Source organism: Mytilus edulis, chromosome 4, assembly GCF_963676685.1.
Source record: "Mytilus edulis chromosome 4, xbMytEdul2.2, whole genome shotgun sequence".
Lineage (NCBI taxonomy): Eukaryota > Metazoa > Mollusca > Bivalvia > Mytilida > Mytilidae > Mytilus > Mytilus edulis.
Window position 1 is genome coordinate 87,043,330 of NC_092347.1, and position 20,968 is coordinate 87,064,297.

Sequence of the window (20,968 nt, forward strand, 5' to 3'; positions counted from 1 at the left end):
ACAAATGTGCTTAAGCACTTACCCAACTGCGTCAACCATATTTTAACAATCCTGATTATAAAATCGCAGAAATACCATTACCTTCGTCGCCAAAAGTGTTCTCATGAAACTTTCTTCTACCAATGTATATAGGCGCAATGATGTCGTTGTACCGATGATAAAGATTAGTAAATGTGTTGACAAGTTTGTGATATCAAAAACCCTGGTGTAATAATTTTTCACTAATACATACATGTCTCTCGTTAAAATGTAAAACGTTGTTACACACACGAGCGAATCGTACAAGTTGAGTTATATAAACACCTTTAGATTGTGACAAGGGAACGTCACCATCTAAAAAAGGATAATTATCGATAGAAAATGAATAATCATCTCTTTTATCATAATTTTTGTATAAGCTTTCCGTTATAATATAGGTATCAAGATCACGGAAAGGGCAGTGGTCTTGTTAGTATTAGCTTTATTTTGGTTATCCTTAATTTATTCTCTATATGGAAATTGTAATTGCTTTACGACCACTTATATTTTAACATTCATAATATATATCTATTTCTGTTGTTTGTTAACCCCTTTATAGATAAAAAAAAAAAAAAAACTTTGAACGACTCTGATAATAACGTGATATATCATTATCATTTGACGTTACAATTACAAAAGGATGCTATTGACTAGTAGTTTATTAATACTAATGATTCTATTGCACTGCTGAAGATGGCATTTGAAAAATATTCAAAACACTAACCATTAGAAACCAAGGTCTCTAGTCGTCATATTTATTTAAATTTTCTAGTTTATTAGAAGATTGAAAATCTAATAATTTAAAATAAGTAACTGATAAATACGCTTCCACTCTAACAGTATTCATATTGGATTGTAACATACTGTTTTAACGATCGTTGTTTGTCGATAAATGATGATAAAACAAAACACATGTTTACTGACAAGCTACAAAATAAATGTAGAATAATTCAAATATTTAGAATGAAATAATAATCTGTTCAGTGGAAACGTCATGAACAATTCGAAAGGAAACGACCCAAGAATAGTATTGCAATCAGTTTTAGCGACTTCTACCGACAGCTTTGAGAATATGTCCACAAAAACATTAAATGACACTGTGTCTGATATAACAGTGACTATAACAACTCCAATGTATTTGTATGCATGGATAACGCTGGTCAACATATTGGTGTTTGTAGTCGGAACTTTAGGTAACAGTTTAGTTATTGCCGTTGTACTCAAATTTAGGGAAATGCGTACATCAACTAATTTCTGTTTAGTAAACTTGAGTATTTCTGACCTCCTTGTGATGGCAATTTGTCAGAGTACAGCTCTTATAGAATTCTACGCGAAGGACAGGTGGTTATTCGGCAATATTTTATGTAAGTACTAATCGTTTTTATATATCTTTACAGTTTTTACCGTCCTCACACTAAATTTCGCGCACTGTAAACCTTTGCACAAATAGTGGTTGTTCGGCGAAATGTTATGTAAGTAAATCATTTTCAATGTATTTTTTTTATGTAAGACTTTTCCAAAACGCATTTTTTTTTTATATTTGTTTGCATTGTCAAAACAAGTCGTGATAAAAATTAAGGATTCTGATTTCTTAATTTGGAATTTAAACGTTTTCTGTGTGATAACATCTTTTTGAAATCGACCCTGTCAATGAAAGACATAAAGATGATATATTGCCATATCTCTCTGATCTTTTGATGATTTTATATAACTATGTATAATTATGCACCAGATGTATTCCTATAATACTATCGATAGTACATAGTACACAATACTTTGTACTTGTAAAACATTACATACTAGAGGTTAAAATTTAAAATCGTAGAAGAGTGAAAAGTAAAATAACAAAATCACCGTACTCCGAGGAAAATTCCAAACGGAATGTCCGTAATCAAAAGACAAAATCCAAAAGTCCAAACACATCAACCGAATGGATATAACAACTGTCATATTCCTGACTTTTAAAAGACATTTTCTTATGTGGAAAATGGTGGAGTAAACCTGGATTTAAAGCTAACTATATACAGTACCATTAAAAAAAGAAAAACAACGCAAGGCCTTTAAATTTAACAACAGCAATCCAATCAACGACCGGTGGGGGATTAAGTTTGTTTTGACTCATTGTGAGTATTCTGTTGTCATGTAATAACGTCGTTGTATTACTTTTGGAAATATATGTATAACACAAGTGATGAATCCAACAATAATGAGTTTACCTCTAAAATTTTATCTTGATAAGGATTAATTATCCACTATTATTTGGGAGCCGATCTTTTTATTTTTATAGCATATCATGTATTTTCATTGCATTTTTTTAAAATATATTTCTTGTTAAAATGGACTGTTTTGAGGCATTGTTACTTGATTTCAGCTTTCTTCAGTCCTAAAATATTGACAGATACTTGTACATATGGGGCCACGGTGGCTGAGTTGTTTATGTAGCAGAATTACTATATCACTAGTCAGTCAACATGGAGGGTTTTTTTTTCGACTGGTTAAAACAAATGTTTTTCTATTGACCTAGCTGTACTCCTGCTTTCTCTACCAATTAAAGCTGAACGGAACGAAATAAAACAATTGTGCTAATGGGTGTGTTAAAAACAAATGAATCAATGTTGTCTAAAGAATATTATAGAAACACTACTTTCATTTACCATACTTTTGAGAGAACGAGTTCTTTTTCCATCGAAATTAACATCTATATGTGCGAGGTCAACCGTAGTTCTTTCGAAACCAAAAGTTTGGACTATATAATATTAAATATAGTGCAGTCTAAAAATAATAACGATTTAAACAGAATACTTAAAAATCTCAGCTTTTCAAATATTTAGCACGAGTGTACCTTATTAAACTATGCAAACGCATGTGTATTGCAAACATATTACATGTCAAACATGTCAAAGAACATTTATTTTTGTTTTGTTTTAATTTTGTTTATGAAAAATATGATGAGTTTAATATTGCATAATGTACGAATAACAATGACATAAAAGAAAATATACTTCAAATGTATTTTTACCATAACTATCGTTCATATCAATCAGTATTTCACCAAATTATGATTAAAGAATAGGTAGTTGTATAACTTGAGTTGTTACGAAAGATCGGAAACTGGTGATATCAAAATATGATGGCGTTGTCAGTTTCTTTTCGATTTGTGTGTTAAAATGTTCCTCTAGTATTTTTCTATTCTGTTTATTACATAGTTTTGCAATTGTTCATTCTGTCAATAGCTATCTATGAAGTTAAACATTCATATAAACTAATTAACATAATTAAAATATGGCTTGCAGTTCAAATATACAAGAAAAGGTTTATGTCACCGTAGAGAAATAAATGTCTTGATTGAAGAGAGTTCCTTGTTAAACATTGATACCCGTTAGACATGTTGTTTATATTGTAAAATGAAAGCAAATACGATATAGTTCTGTTTTGTGTTCCTTTTGGAATCTGCTTCTTTGATCTAACTTGGTAAATATACATGGTTGGCAACCAGTTTAATGCCGAATTTATTACTGAATGAAATCAATGGATTAGTGTTCAAAATACATGTTGTCAAATTCCTATATAAGTGTGGTTAAGATGAATAATAGACAACGGTTATTCACAGAAGTTCAAAGCTAAGAATTATTGGGCTTTTTCTGTATGATTTATTTTAAAAAGTTGTCAGAATTGTGAATTATACCTTTTTTTGGTCATTTCTTTGATTACGAAATTTGTCATAATAATACTAAACCTAAAGTATATATACTGAGCTTAGTTACTGAAATTTAAGTAAAGCTTGAAAAATTGTCTATGTCTGGAATAAATTTAAAGGAATTAGTTTTATCTGTAACTTAAAACAAAACTATAGTAGAAAACAGTGTATATGGTTATACAAATAGTGACATACAATGCTGTACATCTTTGTCTTAGTTTTAGTGTTGACAGAAAATGCCTCATGGTGATGTTTTAGTCATCATTTTATTAGCATGAAGAGTAGCATATGTCTGTTAAACCGTTTGAATAAAAATATCCATTAATTTAATGTAGTGAGCGGAAATTCTTCAAAGTGTTTCCTAATGTATGACTTTGAATTTTACAACTTATAACTTATTAATGAACGATGGTACTTATCTCATAAATAGTTCTTTGCGATATTTCATTCCAGTGACCAACAGGAAGTAATATTCCACTTTAATATTTACATAGTTTGATTTATGTCCTACATGCTCGTGTCTCAATGTCTAGGAAAGATAACTTCAAAGGGAAGTTGTGGTCCAGGGGTTTGATTTGGTTCCGATCACGTACTATAAACATAAACGCGTAATAAACATACTGTGGATTCATTAATATTCGTTGAATACCAATGTTCATGGATTTCGTGGTTACAGGATAACCACGAATTTAAATGTTCAACGAATTACAAATTTTCTAAAGGAATGAGTGTAGACTTTGACAAAATCATGAAATTTAATATTCACGAATATGTCTGTTTTCTTCAAACCACGAAAATTGATGCCCACGAAAATAAATGAATCCACAGTATGAGACAAATCTGCTAAATGCGAATTCTTATAAAATTGGCATTTTCAACCAAAATATGAACACTTTAACAAAATGTAGTTTAAAGAATTCTACATGCTTAATTACAATTATACTTGGAAAGCCCTGGAACAAAGCATATTTAATAAAAATCTAATTTTTTGCCTCATTTAACAAACTTTGAAATATGAATTATTCAAAAACATCTTTTGAAGAATATTGTGATAATGATTATTAAAACAGTGTTTAACCCAGACTTTTGAGCCATATTTGGGCCTTATCGAAAATACTATGTTATGTTATTCTCAAAATTTTTCTTAATAGACGAAGTGTGTACTTTCTAAGATGTGATCGACAATGAAGATACAACTAGAAAAATTGATTACTGTAAAACATTTGCATGACTGTGTTCTTAATGGAATAAATGGAATAAAACTATATTTTATGATATATCCGTAATACTTTCAATAACAGATCAAGGTTACATGACATCATTATGATTGATAATAATTCCTGTTTGAATAAATATTTAACAATATATTGGGACCTTTTAAAATACCAAATTAAATGTATAAGTTGCAAGAGATAAAACATTTGTGATAAGTGAATTAAAGCAAAAAATATATTTTAACCTGACCAGCAATTTGAATCTAAAGGGAATACTACTGATTATGCACAAATAAATAGCATAATATTGATATTGGAAAGAAATATCATGTTGCTTATGAATCAGCAAATGAAACCCAGGAACAGTTTACAATATCACAAGTCGCTGCACTGGCCTATACTACACTGGGGGTTTCTTCACAAAAACTACTCAAAATGCAATATTTTTTTTGTATATATTTTTATACTTATCTTTACCAAAAGGCCGGTCAAACAAAATGTTATAAAAATAGTTTCTAATCTGACACAGAACCGTCAAATGCTGAAAAAACAAAATTCAAAAGACGAGTGTATCACCAGACCAGTAGTCAGCACTTCGGTGTTGACATGCATATCAATTATGGCCATTTCTTTTAATTTCCTGTTAAAAAAACTTTAAATTTTTCGAACAAAACTAAGGATTTTCTTCTCCCAGTTATAAATTACCAAAGCGTATTTGGCACAACTTTTTGGAATTTTTGGTCCTCAATGCTCTTCAAACTTGTTTGGCTTTATAATTATTTTGATCTGAGCGTCATTGATGAGTCTTATGTAGACGAAACGCGTGTCTGGCGTGATAAATTATAATCTTTGTTCCTTTGATAACTACTTATTCTTGACAGAAGAAAAACAACAACCACCATGACAGACAAACGAAAAACAACGTGAACAAAATCGGGAAAACAAACTGACCTGAATTAAACCGTTAAACACTGAAGAAAACAAATATATATAAATCCTAACAAAAACAATTCAGGCTCAAGTTCATATGTAAACGTCGTTTACCTTTTTATAAGATAAGTCAACGTTCTTTTTAAAAATAACCATTCTGATTCAAACAAAATAAACAATTCTTTGAAACTTACATTATCAAGATGCTCAATTTCTTGATTTACAACACATTTGTTAAGTTTGGAGGACGTGTTTTTCTTTAAACAAACAGTCTTCCCATGGGAACAACCTATGCTCCACTTCTTGCCTCCTAGTTCCTTTATTCAAATAAGATTGACTTCATACAAGAGTTTATTCTAAGAAATGGAAAGAGGCGGCTAGAATTATCTTTTAACTTCAAGTTCCGCATTGTAAATTACGGCCTCTAACTAATTCAGTCAACCTTAGCTAAACGCATCTATCCTAACGAAGGATACAGTAGATACAGTTAGTCTGACTGATATCTTGACTTATATCTGATCATCAGGATCGGTAGAGAACAAAACTTTACGACAAAAGATGGATTTTTTTCAGGTCCCCAAATGTTAACTTTCATTTCATTTTTGCAAGCATGGACTGCATAAACATGTCGGATGTATAATACAGCACAAAAAAGATTTTCCAAAAGACCAAAAAAGTGAAAAAGTATATTTTTACAAAACGCATTTGACTGACAGGTCGATCAACTAAAGTTCTTAAAACCTGCCGACTGCCATTGACGATAGCCCAAAAAAAGATCACAAGATGTAACATGGATTTTAAATATTAATTAATACAAAACAGAAATCATATCCGGATTTCGACAATTAATGTCTCTTCAGTGATGTAAGGGATCGAAACGGTATTTTGAAGGTCATAATAGCAGGCACTCAACGTTGAATAAACGTTGAAATGAGGTTGAAATGTGATCAACGTATATTCAACGTTGAAAAATAAACAAATATTCAACGTTAACTTATTTACTCATCAGGTAGGTCTAGATAAAAAAAAAAAGCATTTTGAAATGGTAATACATGCATAACCGTAGCAGTATACACTAAAGAAAAGAATGAAATAGAATTTTCGTTTTCACATTAATAAAACAGTATAGTACCAACTATTGATCACTATTTCAACTTGAGTTGTGTCACGTTATGAGAAAAAAGGGGGGTAAGTCGTTTGATATTGAATTTCTAGGGAATAAGAAATATAAGTTATTTATTTTATTTCACATAATGTTAATTAGAACATAAAGGATAATATGTAAAGAAATTTGAAATAGCAAGTTGACTATCAACAATGATCGCGATTTCTTTCATTCCTATTTTCGCGGGATTTGAACAGGAAGTTGGATTGCCCATGCGCATTATTTAAACCCGCACCTTTCCTGTATTTCAATAAGAATAACAAAGGACGAGGTTACAGAGAAACTTTCCGTTTATCAAGTATATTTATGGTATGTAGATGTTTGTATGTGGCTATCACGGTTTTTCATATTTATGAATTGTGTTTCGAAACTCTGAATTAGTATCCATATTGCACAATCAGAGAAAAATATAACGTCAACATTCATTAAAACCAGATCAGAACACATGAAAGAGCCATCGTATATATAATTTCCTCCAGTTATACTTTTTTAGGAGCATTTAATGTGAAAAGCATATTTAGTTTCATATTAAAGTTAAAGTTAAAGTTGATACATTTATTATGCTTAAAGATTCAAAAAAGAAAAGAAGGGGGGATAAACAAGTGTTTACATTATTGTGCTCAGGTAAATTTCCCAACATGTTTACTATATACTATATATATGCGATTCGTTTAGTTTAATATTAAGGCTTGGTAAACCACATACTTTTTGAGATTATAAATTATAAATTTCAACTGGACAACAAAGTATTGAATTTGAACGATCATGTGATGAAAATTGATACTTATTTTTACAAAAACATTAAATAATTCAAAAAAATAGTATTATTTCACGCTTTGTCTATGAGAGGACAACTATAGAACATGTTCATTGATAAATTTTCACCTAAATAATCTTTCTACAAAAGTCATTCTATTTTAATTATTTTTTAAAACGCATCAGTCTGACACTTATGATATCTGATCTTCAGGTTATTTCTGACGCCCGTTTACATTAATGTGTATGTTACCTGGCCCTGAATGTGAGTTCGTTGTCTAGTGGTTAAGATCGATGGCTACAGTGCTGAAGGTCCCGAGTTCGATCCTCACTCGGGATGCTAAAAATGTCAGTACATCAGAAGGGTGATTTTCACCCTCTCACACACATCTCTGGTATCCAGTCCGGAGTTTAAACTAGCTTGGATATTTCGGGGGCCTTGATAGGTCAAAGTAGTTCCCAGCTTGACCTGGAGATCAATCTTCTGAAATCTCTTCGGGTTGTCTGTTCCCGCCAAGAAGCCCGGTGGTTCTCTCCGAGTACTTCGGCTTCCTGCACCATAATAACAGACTTCCCGGTGTCCTACATGCTCCCTTGTGCGGTGATGGGATGGGGATTGTTCTGGTGGTGGGTTAATATTGTAAAGGACACATCTTCATTAATCCTTGGGGAATGTACATGGATCCGCTGTACCCTTGCAGTCAATCAAGGGGTGCGTCTATACTGGCGGAATCTCGAAGTACATACATGTTAGCAGTCCGTTATCATTAACATGCATTATTTATTTTACAGTTTCTTGTCAGACAAATCAAAGGCTGAAATGCATCAAGTGGAGCAAAATCAAAATTCAGTTTTGGGAATGCCAGTCTTTAAAATCATCAAAGGTAGGGTTTTTGTCTGTATAAATTTATACCATTTGTGTTCAAAGATTGATCTGTTGTTTATTCTAATTTTGTTAACCTTACATACAAAAAAATGTACCATATATTATATTACATGTATGTTTATCTTTATATCTGAACTATAGTAAAGCTATTTTTTCATGTTAATGGACTTGGGCAGTCATCAATAAAAAAGAACATCATAGGTAAAGTGTTTTCATTGTTATGGTTAAACCCGAAGTCTTACACAACTCAGGTTGGAGCTTCTTCATAAACAAAAAACTAACAATAGTAAATATTAATGTATATATTTTTTTATTAATGAAACCTTATTACAATATGTGCTTTGTCGTTATGGTTTTATTTATTTTTAATGCTTCTAGGAACAAATTGAAAGAGGCTCAAATTTAAGATATCTTTTCACGACATACAATTTATATTTATTATGATCTGATTTTTTCCAGAGGTTAAATATACTGCAAAAGTATAAAGATGTCATTTGGAAACACACATCTGATAAAGACCCCTCCTGCTAAAAGTCTACCGCAGAAAGATCTCAAAGTGGTGGAAGAATGATGAAATGCAATAAGGACAAACAGAGACAAAGATAACAAATGAATTTATAAAATAAATATTGTATCAAAAGAAATATGATTGTATTACTTAATTTGATATTGTTCCTGATTATGTATTCATTTAATGGTTTATACCAACTATTGGTGTGAGGGTAATATTTATATTTATATATAAATAACATATTTGTATATATAATCAAGGACCTTTGGTTTTTGTAGAGATTTGTCTGCCCGTGAGTGGTTAGCAGTCAAGCAGCATCTTCTTATTGTAATAAGTATTGCGATCATCCTGAACACAAGTTGGATCTTATTATGTCCTCATGCTTCTTGGGATATACTTCTTTTAAGAAGGGCTTAACATTTGTTGGTCGTTAAATAAAAACTACTTTCAACTTGTGAGAATTGTTTAGAACTATATATATTCAACATCTTCTTTCCTTTCTGTTTGGAGATCCTTTCTGTGGTGTCGGGGATGTTGTTTCAGTAACAGTTGATGTATTTATTTAGACGTTTCCCATTTAGCTTATCTATTTAGTTTATAAGTGTCTTGGTGAGAGAAAAAAACATTTAAAAAAGTGTACACTCAGGCTGCCTACCATCTAACAACAGCAAAAATTTGGAGAGCAGGTAAAAATGTGTATGTAGCTTAATAATAAATTTCATTAGTATACTTTCAACTACTATTCAACCTTGAATCAGCGTTGAATGGATGTTGAAACTTCATCGTTGATTCAAATTTTCAAAATCAAATATAAATTTGACATTGTTTCAACGTTGAGAAACAATCTTGTTTCAACGTTGAATCAATGTTGAGTGCCTGCTGGGATATAGTTTACTTCAATTTAGGATAGACCCTTGAATTTTAAAGAGTATGAATAGGTGAACGGATCATGTAGATCCGAAAGAAAATATAATACAAACCCAAACAATATACATCAACATTTAAGAATATATGTCTTAACGTAGTCGTATATCAGAGATTAATTTTGTCCAGTTGTCTTCTTTTATCTAAAATGTGTTTTTTGTCAATGTACAGAAATGAATGTATCAAAACACTACATGTTAATAAAAAAACAGATATTCAGATTTTAAAAGTAGACAAAAAGTGACACTTTATAAATTGCGTACGGAGTGCTTTACTGGATTAAGCTTCACCACCAACACTAAAACCCGAATATTTGAAAGCCAATAATGTATAACAACCGAAACGTTAAGAATAATATATTTGACATAAAATTATCTAAATCCATCTCAGATCAAATGTGCCTTAGTTTTCTTAAAATTTTCTAATTTATTTACTAATAATTGCAAAAAGATTTGTAATAAACGATGGCAGTACCGAAGTACTAACTACAGAACTGATGATACCCTCGAGGACTGATAGTCTACCATCAAGTGATTAAGTTATATTTGACCCTTTTATTGCGGCCAATTTGGTGAAATGAAAGTGTTCTTCTCTGTTCAAAGATCTTTGCTAGCTAATGATCTGATTTTGTTTATATTCCGCTTCAATACAATTCCCTCCGGTTTAGTTTTCCATCTTTATTTGTATATTCCTAATAGATTTATTGGATTTTAACATCGGTAAACCATTGATGTCTTTTTTTCAGTCTACTTGAATCTGATTTTAGGTTCCGCTTGCCATTGGGATTTTGTTTTTGTTTTCTATTAATAAGTAATTTTTATATCACGTCTGGCCTTATAGCTAATAACGAATTTTGTTAGCTTGGATTTAAGTGACTTTAAAAATGTTAATTCAAAAAAGTTATTTTCACACATTCACTCCAGTTTTAATAACAAAACAACGAATAAAGTAATCAAATACATTTTGTTAAAACTTTAAAAATAGTAGTTTGAGTTGCCAGCCCTTGATTACATCCTTTATATTTGTCACAATATTTTTGTTCTTTGGTTTTCAATTATCTTTATAAGTTTTGCGTTTTAGACTTAATCTTCCAAATGAATTGCTTTGAACTTAACTGGTGAGTCCTATGAAGACAAAAGCGCACATCGGGTGTTCTACATTTATTTATAAACTTGGTATATTTGATGGGTTTGTATAAAATTGAATTGATGTCATTGCTGGGGTACGTTTATATCTACACTGGTTTAGTAATCATCCATTTGTGCTAACATAAAATATCAGTGATGGAATCATCTTGTGTGTTTGTACTATTTAAAGTTAGATATTGATATTCAAACTCTTCTACTTGCAAGCATTGAAAATGTCTTATATGTATGTACTTTTCGACGAGTCGAAATTCCTCCTCCACAATAAATAATACTCCATTTATTCCGAAAAAACATTATCTCTTGTTGTATCTTTATTTACGGTCTTCTTGATCGCCATTTAGCATACATGTATACCTGAAGAACTTTATAAAAAAAAAACAAAAAAAAAAAAAAAACATAAAATTCTAAATAGGCAAATATCGCGGTAGGTGGGAAGGGCTGCGAAAACCTTACCGATCAAACGTTAGACAATTCTAAATGTGACGTCAGAACATGATAACGTTTTGTGACAAGCACGGTAAAAGTTCAGAATACAGAGAAAAAAGGGGGAACCGATAATGAATACTTAACATAAACCTTTCACCAACCTGTATTATCAGTAAACTGACAAACATTAATGGGGTGGTGGTAAAAAATGTGTAAATCCCGATGATTACAAATAATTTTAGTATATACTCCGATCTTGAGGCCGGACTTTCAGTATTGTTATTGTCATCTGGTAAAGTAATGAAGATTATCAGTCACATTTTTCTCTGCTTTTAAATTATTTATGTTGGAACCCGTCTTGGTTTGCTTACTATAATTAACTTTGATTTTTAGACAAGTTAATCAAAATTGAAAGTGGTATTGGATGGAAGAAAATAGACCTGTTAAAAATTATACGATAGTGTATCATATGTATAAAACATCTACTTGAAGACCTACAGGTTCTCCTGATAGATGAGAGATTTACAGATTGTAACCGGAAACTTCACGTGACCTATACTATTTGTATCGGTATCGAGTTCGATCCGGAACTTGTTATTTATTGGTTACATTAATTATGTTGATAACAAATTGGACTGGAATTATTTTAGTAGTATAGATATGCATGTACGACGATGAACAACGATGTTACTACTTACTGCAATGTTCACGCTGGAGTGCGATTATTTTATGCTGAAAGGCGGTTTTCGATAAAGCAAAATTGCTAATTTAAACATTAGTAAAAAAGATCGATATAACGCAAACACAATTAACAAAACAAGAAAGACACATAAAACTGGAGGAGAGTGCTTGCAGTCACTTAAAGCTTGTTTAAAACCAATACCAAACTGTACGAAAAATTGTATATGTTAAAAGCAAATGCATGTAACGTTATAAAACCAGAATTGATGTACGCACTCATATTCTCTTCCTTTCTTAGTTCGTAACTTATGATTGTCTCATTGATAATAATACAAAATTTTCGATTTCTTATTTCATATGAAATGAAAATAGTTATATACTACCAGAATTAAGTGAATTGTCAACTACAATCATTCAACAGATTAAGTAATGAATAAAGTTCCGATTTTAAGATTGAGTTGGGGTGTTAAATGCTTGTTTATGCGACAGAAACCAACTTGATATACCAAAGTATGTTTTCCTAATAACAGGAAACTAGTAATATTGGCATTTCAAAGGAGGATTTAGTATGAACGGTTGCTATAGAATCCTTATTTATTCTTCATTGTCATGCGATCCAAAACTATTCACTTCATCGTATATTGTTTAAATATTTCTATTGACATTCTATACTACTATCTGTCTCACTGACAATAACTTTGCATGAAAAGGAACAAAACCTATTATATAATTATATATTTTTATGATAACTATTAGATTTGCCTTTATAAAGGAATGATAAATGACTTATATCTGGATCAAATCTAAATTTACAAGAACTAATTTATTAGATAAGATTGTAAAGAAAATCAAGACAATTTTGTTTTCCAATCAAATGATTTATTCAGTAATACTGTAAGTTCATTTTCCCGAAAAATAGTGTTCAAGCTTTTAATAAGATACGGTAAAATTGAGTAAGTTTTCATTAAGAATAGTGCGTTTTTTCAAGGACAGGCTTATCTATGTAAATAAAACCTTCAGAGATACAAAAACATGTAGTGAAGGTTAAAATGTAAATGATCATCATGTTAGTCTGAAACTATATGTTATATAAAGAAAGACAGTAAACTATTTCAACCTCTTATTCGTTATGTTCTTACGTAACAAATATGTGGACGTTTATTTCATATACGAAAAAAAAGGATATGAGGTATAAATCCATTGCACAAATTCAGTAAACGCACAACAACATTTTATTACATTTGAGTCTAAATAAATAATAAGTTGAGTAGGGGATAATTTCTATCATTATTCGTATTTAAGCTGTTTCTAATCAGAAAGGAGGTTAAGTTTGCCATAGTATGCCTATATGATAAGGGTAAAGCAACAATGGGGTGTTTTAGAAGAATATTTTAAAAACAGATGCAAATATATATTTTCGTTACTTCGTAATACAGTATATTTGACTGGACCCATTTTAGGTTTGTGTAAATTCAAGGATTTCGATTGCCACACTTTCTTATTGCGTCAATTCTTTGGCCATGGAATACGTATGGTATTTATTAAAAGTGTCTTCAATTGCTATATTTAATTGCAAGTCAATTGTACTGTCGTCACTCACTACTTTACCATTTTCTTTACAAATATAGCTCATGAACAAGAAAACTTTAAGGTTTTGTACAAAAGAAACTTGTATTACGTTTAATGCAATTTTTATTTACACTCCTATATAAAAGGATTATATTATTTACCAAATATTGAAAAATACTACTGATCCTCCTGATAAACAAAACCCTTTTAAAACAAAAATATATACAAATACGAACATATTAAACAAAATTTGTTCTTGATAACCGAACTAGCCAAATCCGCACGAAATCGTTGGTAAAACAATTTTGCCGTTTTCAATAGCCTCACCTTGGTCTTTTCAGATCTTTTGTCGTTATGGTATCACATAAATTCAAATCAACCTGCCCAGTCTAACTTCGAAAAGGATTTCTACTAACAAAAACATTGCAACGAAGCAACGGACATGATTTGGAAAGCAGATTCATAATGTGTCAGCTTCTAAATTGTTTTGTGAGATTGGAGTTTTTTGTTCAAACACTTCTAAATTCAACAGATGACAGTGTACATGACTCGTTTTGAGAATAACACGTTTCTTCCCTACACTCATATGTACCGTAGACTCCTTCATAGAGAAAGCACATTTCACAGTAGATTTAACATGAGTATGTTTACCGTATGAGATTTAAAGTAACATAAACCTACATGGATTAACGTATCGCTCATTTGTTAAACCGTCAACTAACATATACCTACCATTTGTATATGAATTTAAGTCTTAAACGGTAATTTTGATCTCACCATCATCTGAATAGTCTGAAACTAACAACGTTAAGTATGAAGTTATTTGTACAGGTAATTAACAGTTATTCAACAGTTAACTCGTATGACAATCTTTTTTTACGGTATTATTCAGTATGGCTATTTTTACTAGTTTTTTGTGGGGTCCGTGTTGTTTTTGTACCCCTATTTGTGACATTTTGTTCACGCATCATTGTCAATATAATGGAAATTGCTGCGAATATCGTCCAAGCAATAGTTTTAGCGCTATACAAACAGGTTCAATCCACCATTTTCTGCATTTAGAAATGCCTGTACCAAGTCAGGAATATGACAGTTGTTGTCAATTCATTTGATTTCTTTTGTCATTTGATTTTGCCATTTGATGAGGGACTTTCCGATTGAATTGTTCTCCGAGTTCAGTATTTTTTTGTGGTTTTACTGACTGATAATTTCCTATCTCAGCACAGTAGAGTGACATGAAAAATTTTCGCTAGAAATTAAGGGCTCGTGGGCCGTTGTCAACGAAATAAGTAACTTCGTCATAGGTAAATGAGGTATAAACAGATTATTAGAAGTTATCTCAACTCGTTTCCTGCTTTTTTTCACTTTCGCCGTCCTTCGCGCGGCCTAAGCGAGAAAATCAATATTGTTGAGGGGATAAAATGCAAAATGATCCCGAGTTGGGAGATTTTACATAAATGTTATGTCTAGTCTTGCAATGAATAAAGATTTGATTGCACATAATTTAGTGCTTGACATAAAAAAGACGTTTTACTTTTGTCAAACACTTTGGAGTGACAAGCTAGTAAAAGACTAAACAACAAATTATTAAGTTTTATTTTATTTTTTCAGTCAACTTTCGGACTTATTCAATGCGATAACTTCAATACTGTTCATACCATTCGCTTGCAGTCAATTAAGATAGGTTCAGTCTATGTTCAGACTTTTCAGTAATTGCAGTCTACCTGTACAAATCAACACCATACTTTTTTTATTGTAAGAAAAAAAATGGGCAGAACTATATTGACCACAAGCGATTCATCTGAACAGTACTTAATTGAGTGTTGTAAATTAATCTCAAAACACTTAATAACCGATTTCAAAGACTTGTGAGATGATGTTTTAATAAAAACTGACCATTTCACAGTACACTTTGTGTACTAGTATATTCATTGATATTCATCTGTGCATATCTGCTGGTCTTCATTCGTGTCAAGTTGTTTTTTGAGAATTGTTTATCGAGACTGAAAATTTGGATAAACATATTTGAATTCAAAAAGTGCAAACAAATATATAAAAGAAGAAACAAACCAACTAATGATTTGTTTCTTCAAACAAACACAATGTAAGCGGTGAATATGAAGGGAAACAATGATATGGTTTTAGTCTTAGAAGCACGAAAAAGTCATATGGTATTGTTTCAATATGTTTGTGTTGATTTATTGGTCAATTGTCGTTTTATGGCTTTAGTAAATTTTGAATGACGAGACATTGAAACAAATCAAAAGATATTTTTATTAGAAACTTAGCTATTTGATATATGCGATGATGTCCCATCGTTCTATTAATAATGTAGTTTATTAGTTTTTAATGATGTATTTCTGTGGGGTCTGTTTGCATTTTAAAATGACTACTTGATTGATATGAGTAAATCGGTCTGTAGTTGAACAAACCAATATTAAAAGTCATGAAAATGCCGATAAAGTATCAAGGGCATAAATAATGTTGTAAACAGCTTGTTTTATACAATTACTGTTTATTTGATGGATTGAACAAATAATATACAATTACTGTCTTTTGATGAGGTAAATATGCGGTTTTATTGACTTTTAAAAAACTGATATTCACTGAGGCCGACGGCCGAAGTGAATATCAGTTTTTCAAAAGTCAATTAAACCCCATATTTATCGAATCAAAAGACAGTTATTGTTTTATTCTATGTTCCAGAAAAGAAAATGTATTCAATCACAAACATATACCAAAACAAATTTGACATGAAACATTTTACCATAACGTTGCATGAAAAAGTGCGTGACGTTTAGCGCGGTGAATAACACTTTCCCAGGTGAATATGCTTTTTTATTCAAAATCCATTTCGTATAGAGAAACCTACTTTAATAATACTAGTATGGAATAATAATCCTTTATTGTAATCAAAGTGGTATTTATTTGTCTATTTGTATCCAACAATTGACTGGTCCTAAATAGCGTAATAATGGAGTATCTTACATGAATTAGTTTATATTTCGGAATGATATAATAAGAATGATTTTGACTCAATTTTGTAAAATAATGACATTCACATATGGAAAATAAAGACATTATTTACGATATCGGTTCTCTAAACGTTTATCTTTAAATTTAATAGACTCGTCATGGGCGTCTTACATTGTGTAGTAATCATAAGATATAAACTCATGAGATAACTTATCACGGACACGTTATTTCATAACAATAATATCTAAGTTTTGTAGCTGCATCGATATACACTTTATAGATATTATTACATGGATTCGTCATATTATGTCTATAAGTTTAGCTTAATGATAGGTATACTATCAAAGAACTGATGTAATATTAACCCCAAATACCATCAATATATAATGACTGGCGAATGAGTCATGCATATTCATCTCCCTGTAGACTTGTACGTAATACCTTAACATGTGACTTGGAAATATTGTGTAAGTTTCAAAAACTTTAAGCCATATTTAGGACTATAAGATGTTTAACAATATCATTTGTTTTAGTTTCTGTGAAGATAAAATAAATAAGTGGGGGTCCAGGCACTGTATAAACAATGGAAACTCAATTCAATTTATGATTGCATTCTCATTTTATACTCAATTTCTATTGCCGCTTGATTAGATCTCCATTATTCTAGATTTAAAGTTGTTTGTCTGTTTGTCCTTTTCATTTTTAGCCATGGCGTTGTCAGTTTATTTTCGATTTATGAGTTTGACTGTCCCTCTGGTATCTTTCGTCCCTCTTTTAAAGCAAAACATCATTCATTTCCATAATAATGGTATGTTATCATTAACATTTTACACTCATGTACATGAATTTAATTTAATGTTTATAATGATATATGTTTAAGTGGTGTCTATGTATTTTTTTAATGGAAGATATAATTCACAGTTTTAAGTGTTTTCTTAAAGTCACAGTATAACGGCTACATATGTATTTATAATTTAAAAACAGTTTTCACAGTTATATAAATGCCTGCATATAGCACAGAGTGAAGTTATATATATATATATTGTTTTTCTAACATACATTTTTCAGTGCTTTTAACTAATTTTCTAGCTACTATCATATCATTTCTCATTAACTTTGTGTACACAATCATATGAAAATAATGGTTATGGTAGAGTGTGAAGAAATCCTTTCAATGTTTTAGATACATTCATTGATGCGCTGGTACTTTGATTTCTATCGCAAGCTTTGACTTATCAATCATACGTTTTCTCCTTTGATCTTCTTGCAAATGTATTAGATGACGATCATATAACACCTTTTTTCTTTTATGGCAAAGCTTGATATGCTAAATATAGGTTGCACTTTGTAAATACGGCTGATTCACAAATAACGTCGGGAGATATAAAATATTCATAGATTTAAATTAAATTCCGAGGAAGACTCAAAGTGAAGTGATGAATAGTACATAATTTTGTATAAGTTTCAACTATTAGAATTTCGAGGCATATAAATTGTGAAAAAAAATCTGTAACATTTCGAATCTGTTTTGACTTTTGAAAAAATAGTAGTGCATTTCAATTTTTCAATTTAAGAAATAATTGTTTACCAAACTTCATAGCAAAAATTGCGCAGTTTAAGTCGTAAAAGGAGTGCCTATGGAAATTTTATTGTCTATATATACAGAATTGCAACCTATACTTACTTGAACTGCAATGAGATGATTACACATGTGTATTTTTCCCATTCGACTACGTCTATTCACGTTTCGGTACTACACATTAATCAACAGATTGCAGTCATACGGGCACCAATTACACACCTTCAATAGCACACTTGTTCATGTATTGTTATGAATCACAGATAAGCCAAAACCAGAAATTATCTGTCTATTTCCATTTATTTTTATTATCTTATCAATATTTACTGCTACTTTGGTGTTTTTTTTTTTTGTTTTTTTTTACATCTATCACGTTGAATAAGTTTTCATTCAATCGTTATATGCGCAAACATTTACTTTAGGAAAGAAAAAAAAATATTCAAGAATATGATATATATTTTCAGAATAACATATCTATTTTTACAAAGCATTTCGTTAGTTAATCAAGTATTTTTAACATGAAGGTAACGGTCTAGTTGATTACTATGACGGACCCTCGAGAAAAGCTTTAGATCTCTAGACAGAAACACAAGCTAAGTTTGTAAATGGAAATTTTACGTAAAAAGTGGCAGATATTCCATTAGTTTCACTACCATAATAGATTAGAGTCAAACTTGCTACTCTGTCTTGTATGTTTGACCCGCCATTCTGTTTACTGATAGTGTCTTAATGAAAATAATGGAAGTAACGTGTGATGTGATAGTATTCGTCACGTGAACTGACATTGTCGATCCAAAAAGATTATAAAAAAATGGGTTCAGAGTACTTGACCGATGTTCAAACCTCATTTAGGTGGTGTCTTTTAATGAGCATAAATTCGGAGCAAGCTTGTTGCAAACACTTTTTGGTTGAAATTCATTTTTACAAATTATCATTCAATATATACAACAGAAACATCTAAAATATTTCGTGTCATAATTGTAACTAATTTTTTTTTTTTAATCAATGGCAGATAGTTATATTATATTTGATATGGTAATTTTTTGTTTTTTTAATTTACATGGGAATAAGTTCCAGGATCACTTATTTTAATTTTATATTAAGTATATAAGCAACAGTGATTACATTAATTTCTATTTCTTTTTTAACCAATCTGGCAATGTGTAATCAGGTCATTATAAACGTTTTTTTTTTATCCTATTGTAAAGAAGTTAAACGACAAAACTATCTGGTTGTGTGTAAAACAATGTATGTAACCAAAATACGCGTTACATTGTCTGAACCTTTTGTTTTTTTTTTTTTTTTGCAAGGTTACAATTTATGACAAAAATCAGCAAATACCCATCGAAACAACATCTGATAAACAAATTTAATAATACTTTTAGATATTTGGACGATATTTTGGCTCTCAATAATGACGACTTTAGTATGTATACTAAAGAAATTTATCCTGTTGAACTTACTTCAAATAAAGCTAATACTAACAATGACCACTGCCCTTTCCTCGATCTTGATATCTATATCACTAACGGAAAGCTTAATACTAAGATTTATGATAAAAGAGATAATTTTTCATTTCCTATCGTTAATGATTCATTTTTAGATGGTGACGTTCCCTTGTCACCATCTTACGGTGTTTATATATCTCACTGAAAAAGTATTACTGAAAAGTTATTACACCAGGGTTTTCAATATCACAAACTAGTCAAAACATTTACTAAATTTTATCATCGGTATAAGACATCATTCGTAAATATAGTTCAACATGCAGACTTTTTTTTTTATGGAAATATTCTTTATAAAGCACAAAAACTAACAAAACCTTTAAATAGACTTATTAAGAAGGGATATCGTTACGATACTGCTGTCAGGTCATTAAAGATTGCATGTTTTGGCGTTAATATTGATTCACTTATAGGGTCTTTGCATCGGAACTAAACACATTTATTCAAAACCCAGTTGTTGGCATGACACGGGTTATGTTCTTCTCATATATGTTATGATGGTATGATACTAAACCCCAAACGGGAAGGATTGTGCCTGATATTTCTATGATGAAATCATAATCTTTGAATCAGTTTAATTGAAGTTTGGAGCTGGCATGTCAGTTAACTGCTAGTAGTCTGTTGTTATTTATATATTATTGTCATTTTGTTTATTTTCTTTGGTTACATCTTCTGACATCAGACTCGGACTTCTCTTGAACTGAATTTTAAATGTACGTATTGGTATGCGTTTACTTTTCTACATTGGCTAGAGGTATAGGAGGAGGGTTGAGATCTCATAAACATGTTTAACCCCGCCGCATTTTTGCGCCTGTCCCAAGTCAGGAGCCTCTGGTCTTGTATTATTTGAATTTTAGTTTCTTTGTACAATTTGGAAATTAGTATGGCGTTGATTATCACTGAACTAGTATATATTTGTTTAGGGGCCAGCTGAGGGACGCCTCCGGGTGCGGGAATTTCTCGCTACATTGAAGACCTGTTGG

The 20,968-nt window shown here is 30.8% G+C and overlaps 1 protein-coding gene and 1 long non-coding RNA gene across 2 annotated transcripts in view; both read left to right on the forward strand.

The window, feature by feature from the left end:
- Positions 1–922: 922 nt before the first annotated feature.
- LOC139520884 (growth hormone secretagogue receptor type 1-like) overlaps positions 923–20,968 on the forward strand; it is a 31,215-nt gene continuing 11,169 nt past the window's right edge. Inside the window, exon 1 of the mRNA XM_071313905.1 lies at positions 923–1,382. Coding sequence (XP_071170006.1) covers positions 1,013–1,382 — 370 coding nt within the window. The 5' untranslated portion in view covers positions 923–1,012. The remainder of the gene's footprint in view (positions 1,383–20,968) is intronic.
- On the forward strand, positions 7,136–9,295 carry LOC139520885 (uncharacterized). Its single transcript, XR_011663969.1, has 3 exons — positions 7,136–7,333; positions 8,573–8,664; positions 9,126–9,295. It is a non-coding gene; the product is annotated as an uncharacterized lncRNA (long non-coding RNA).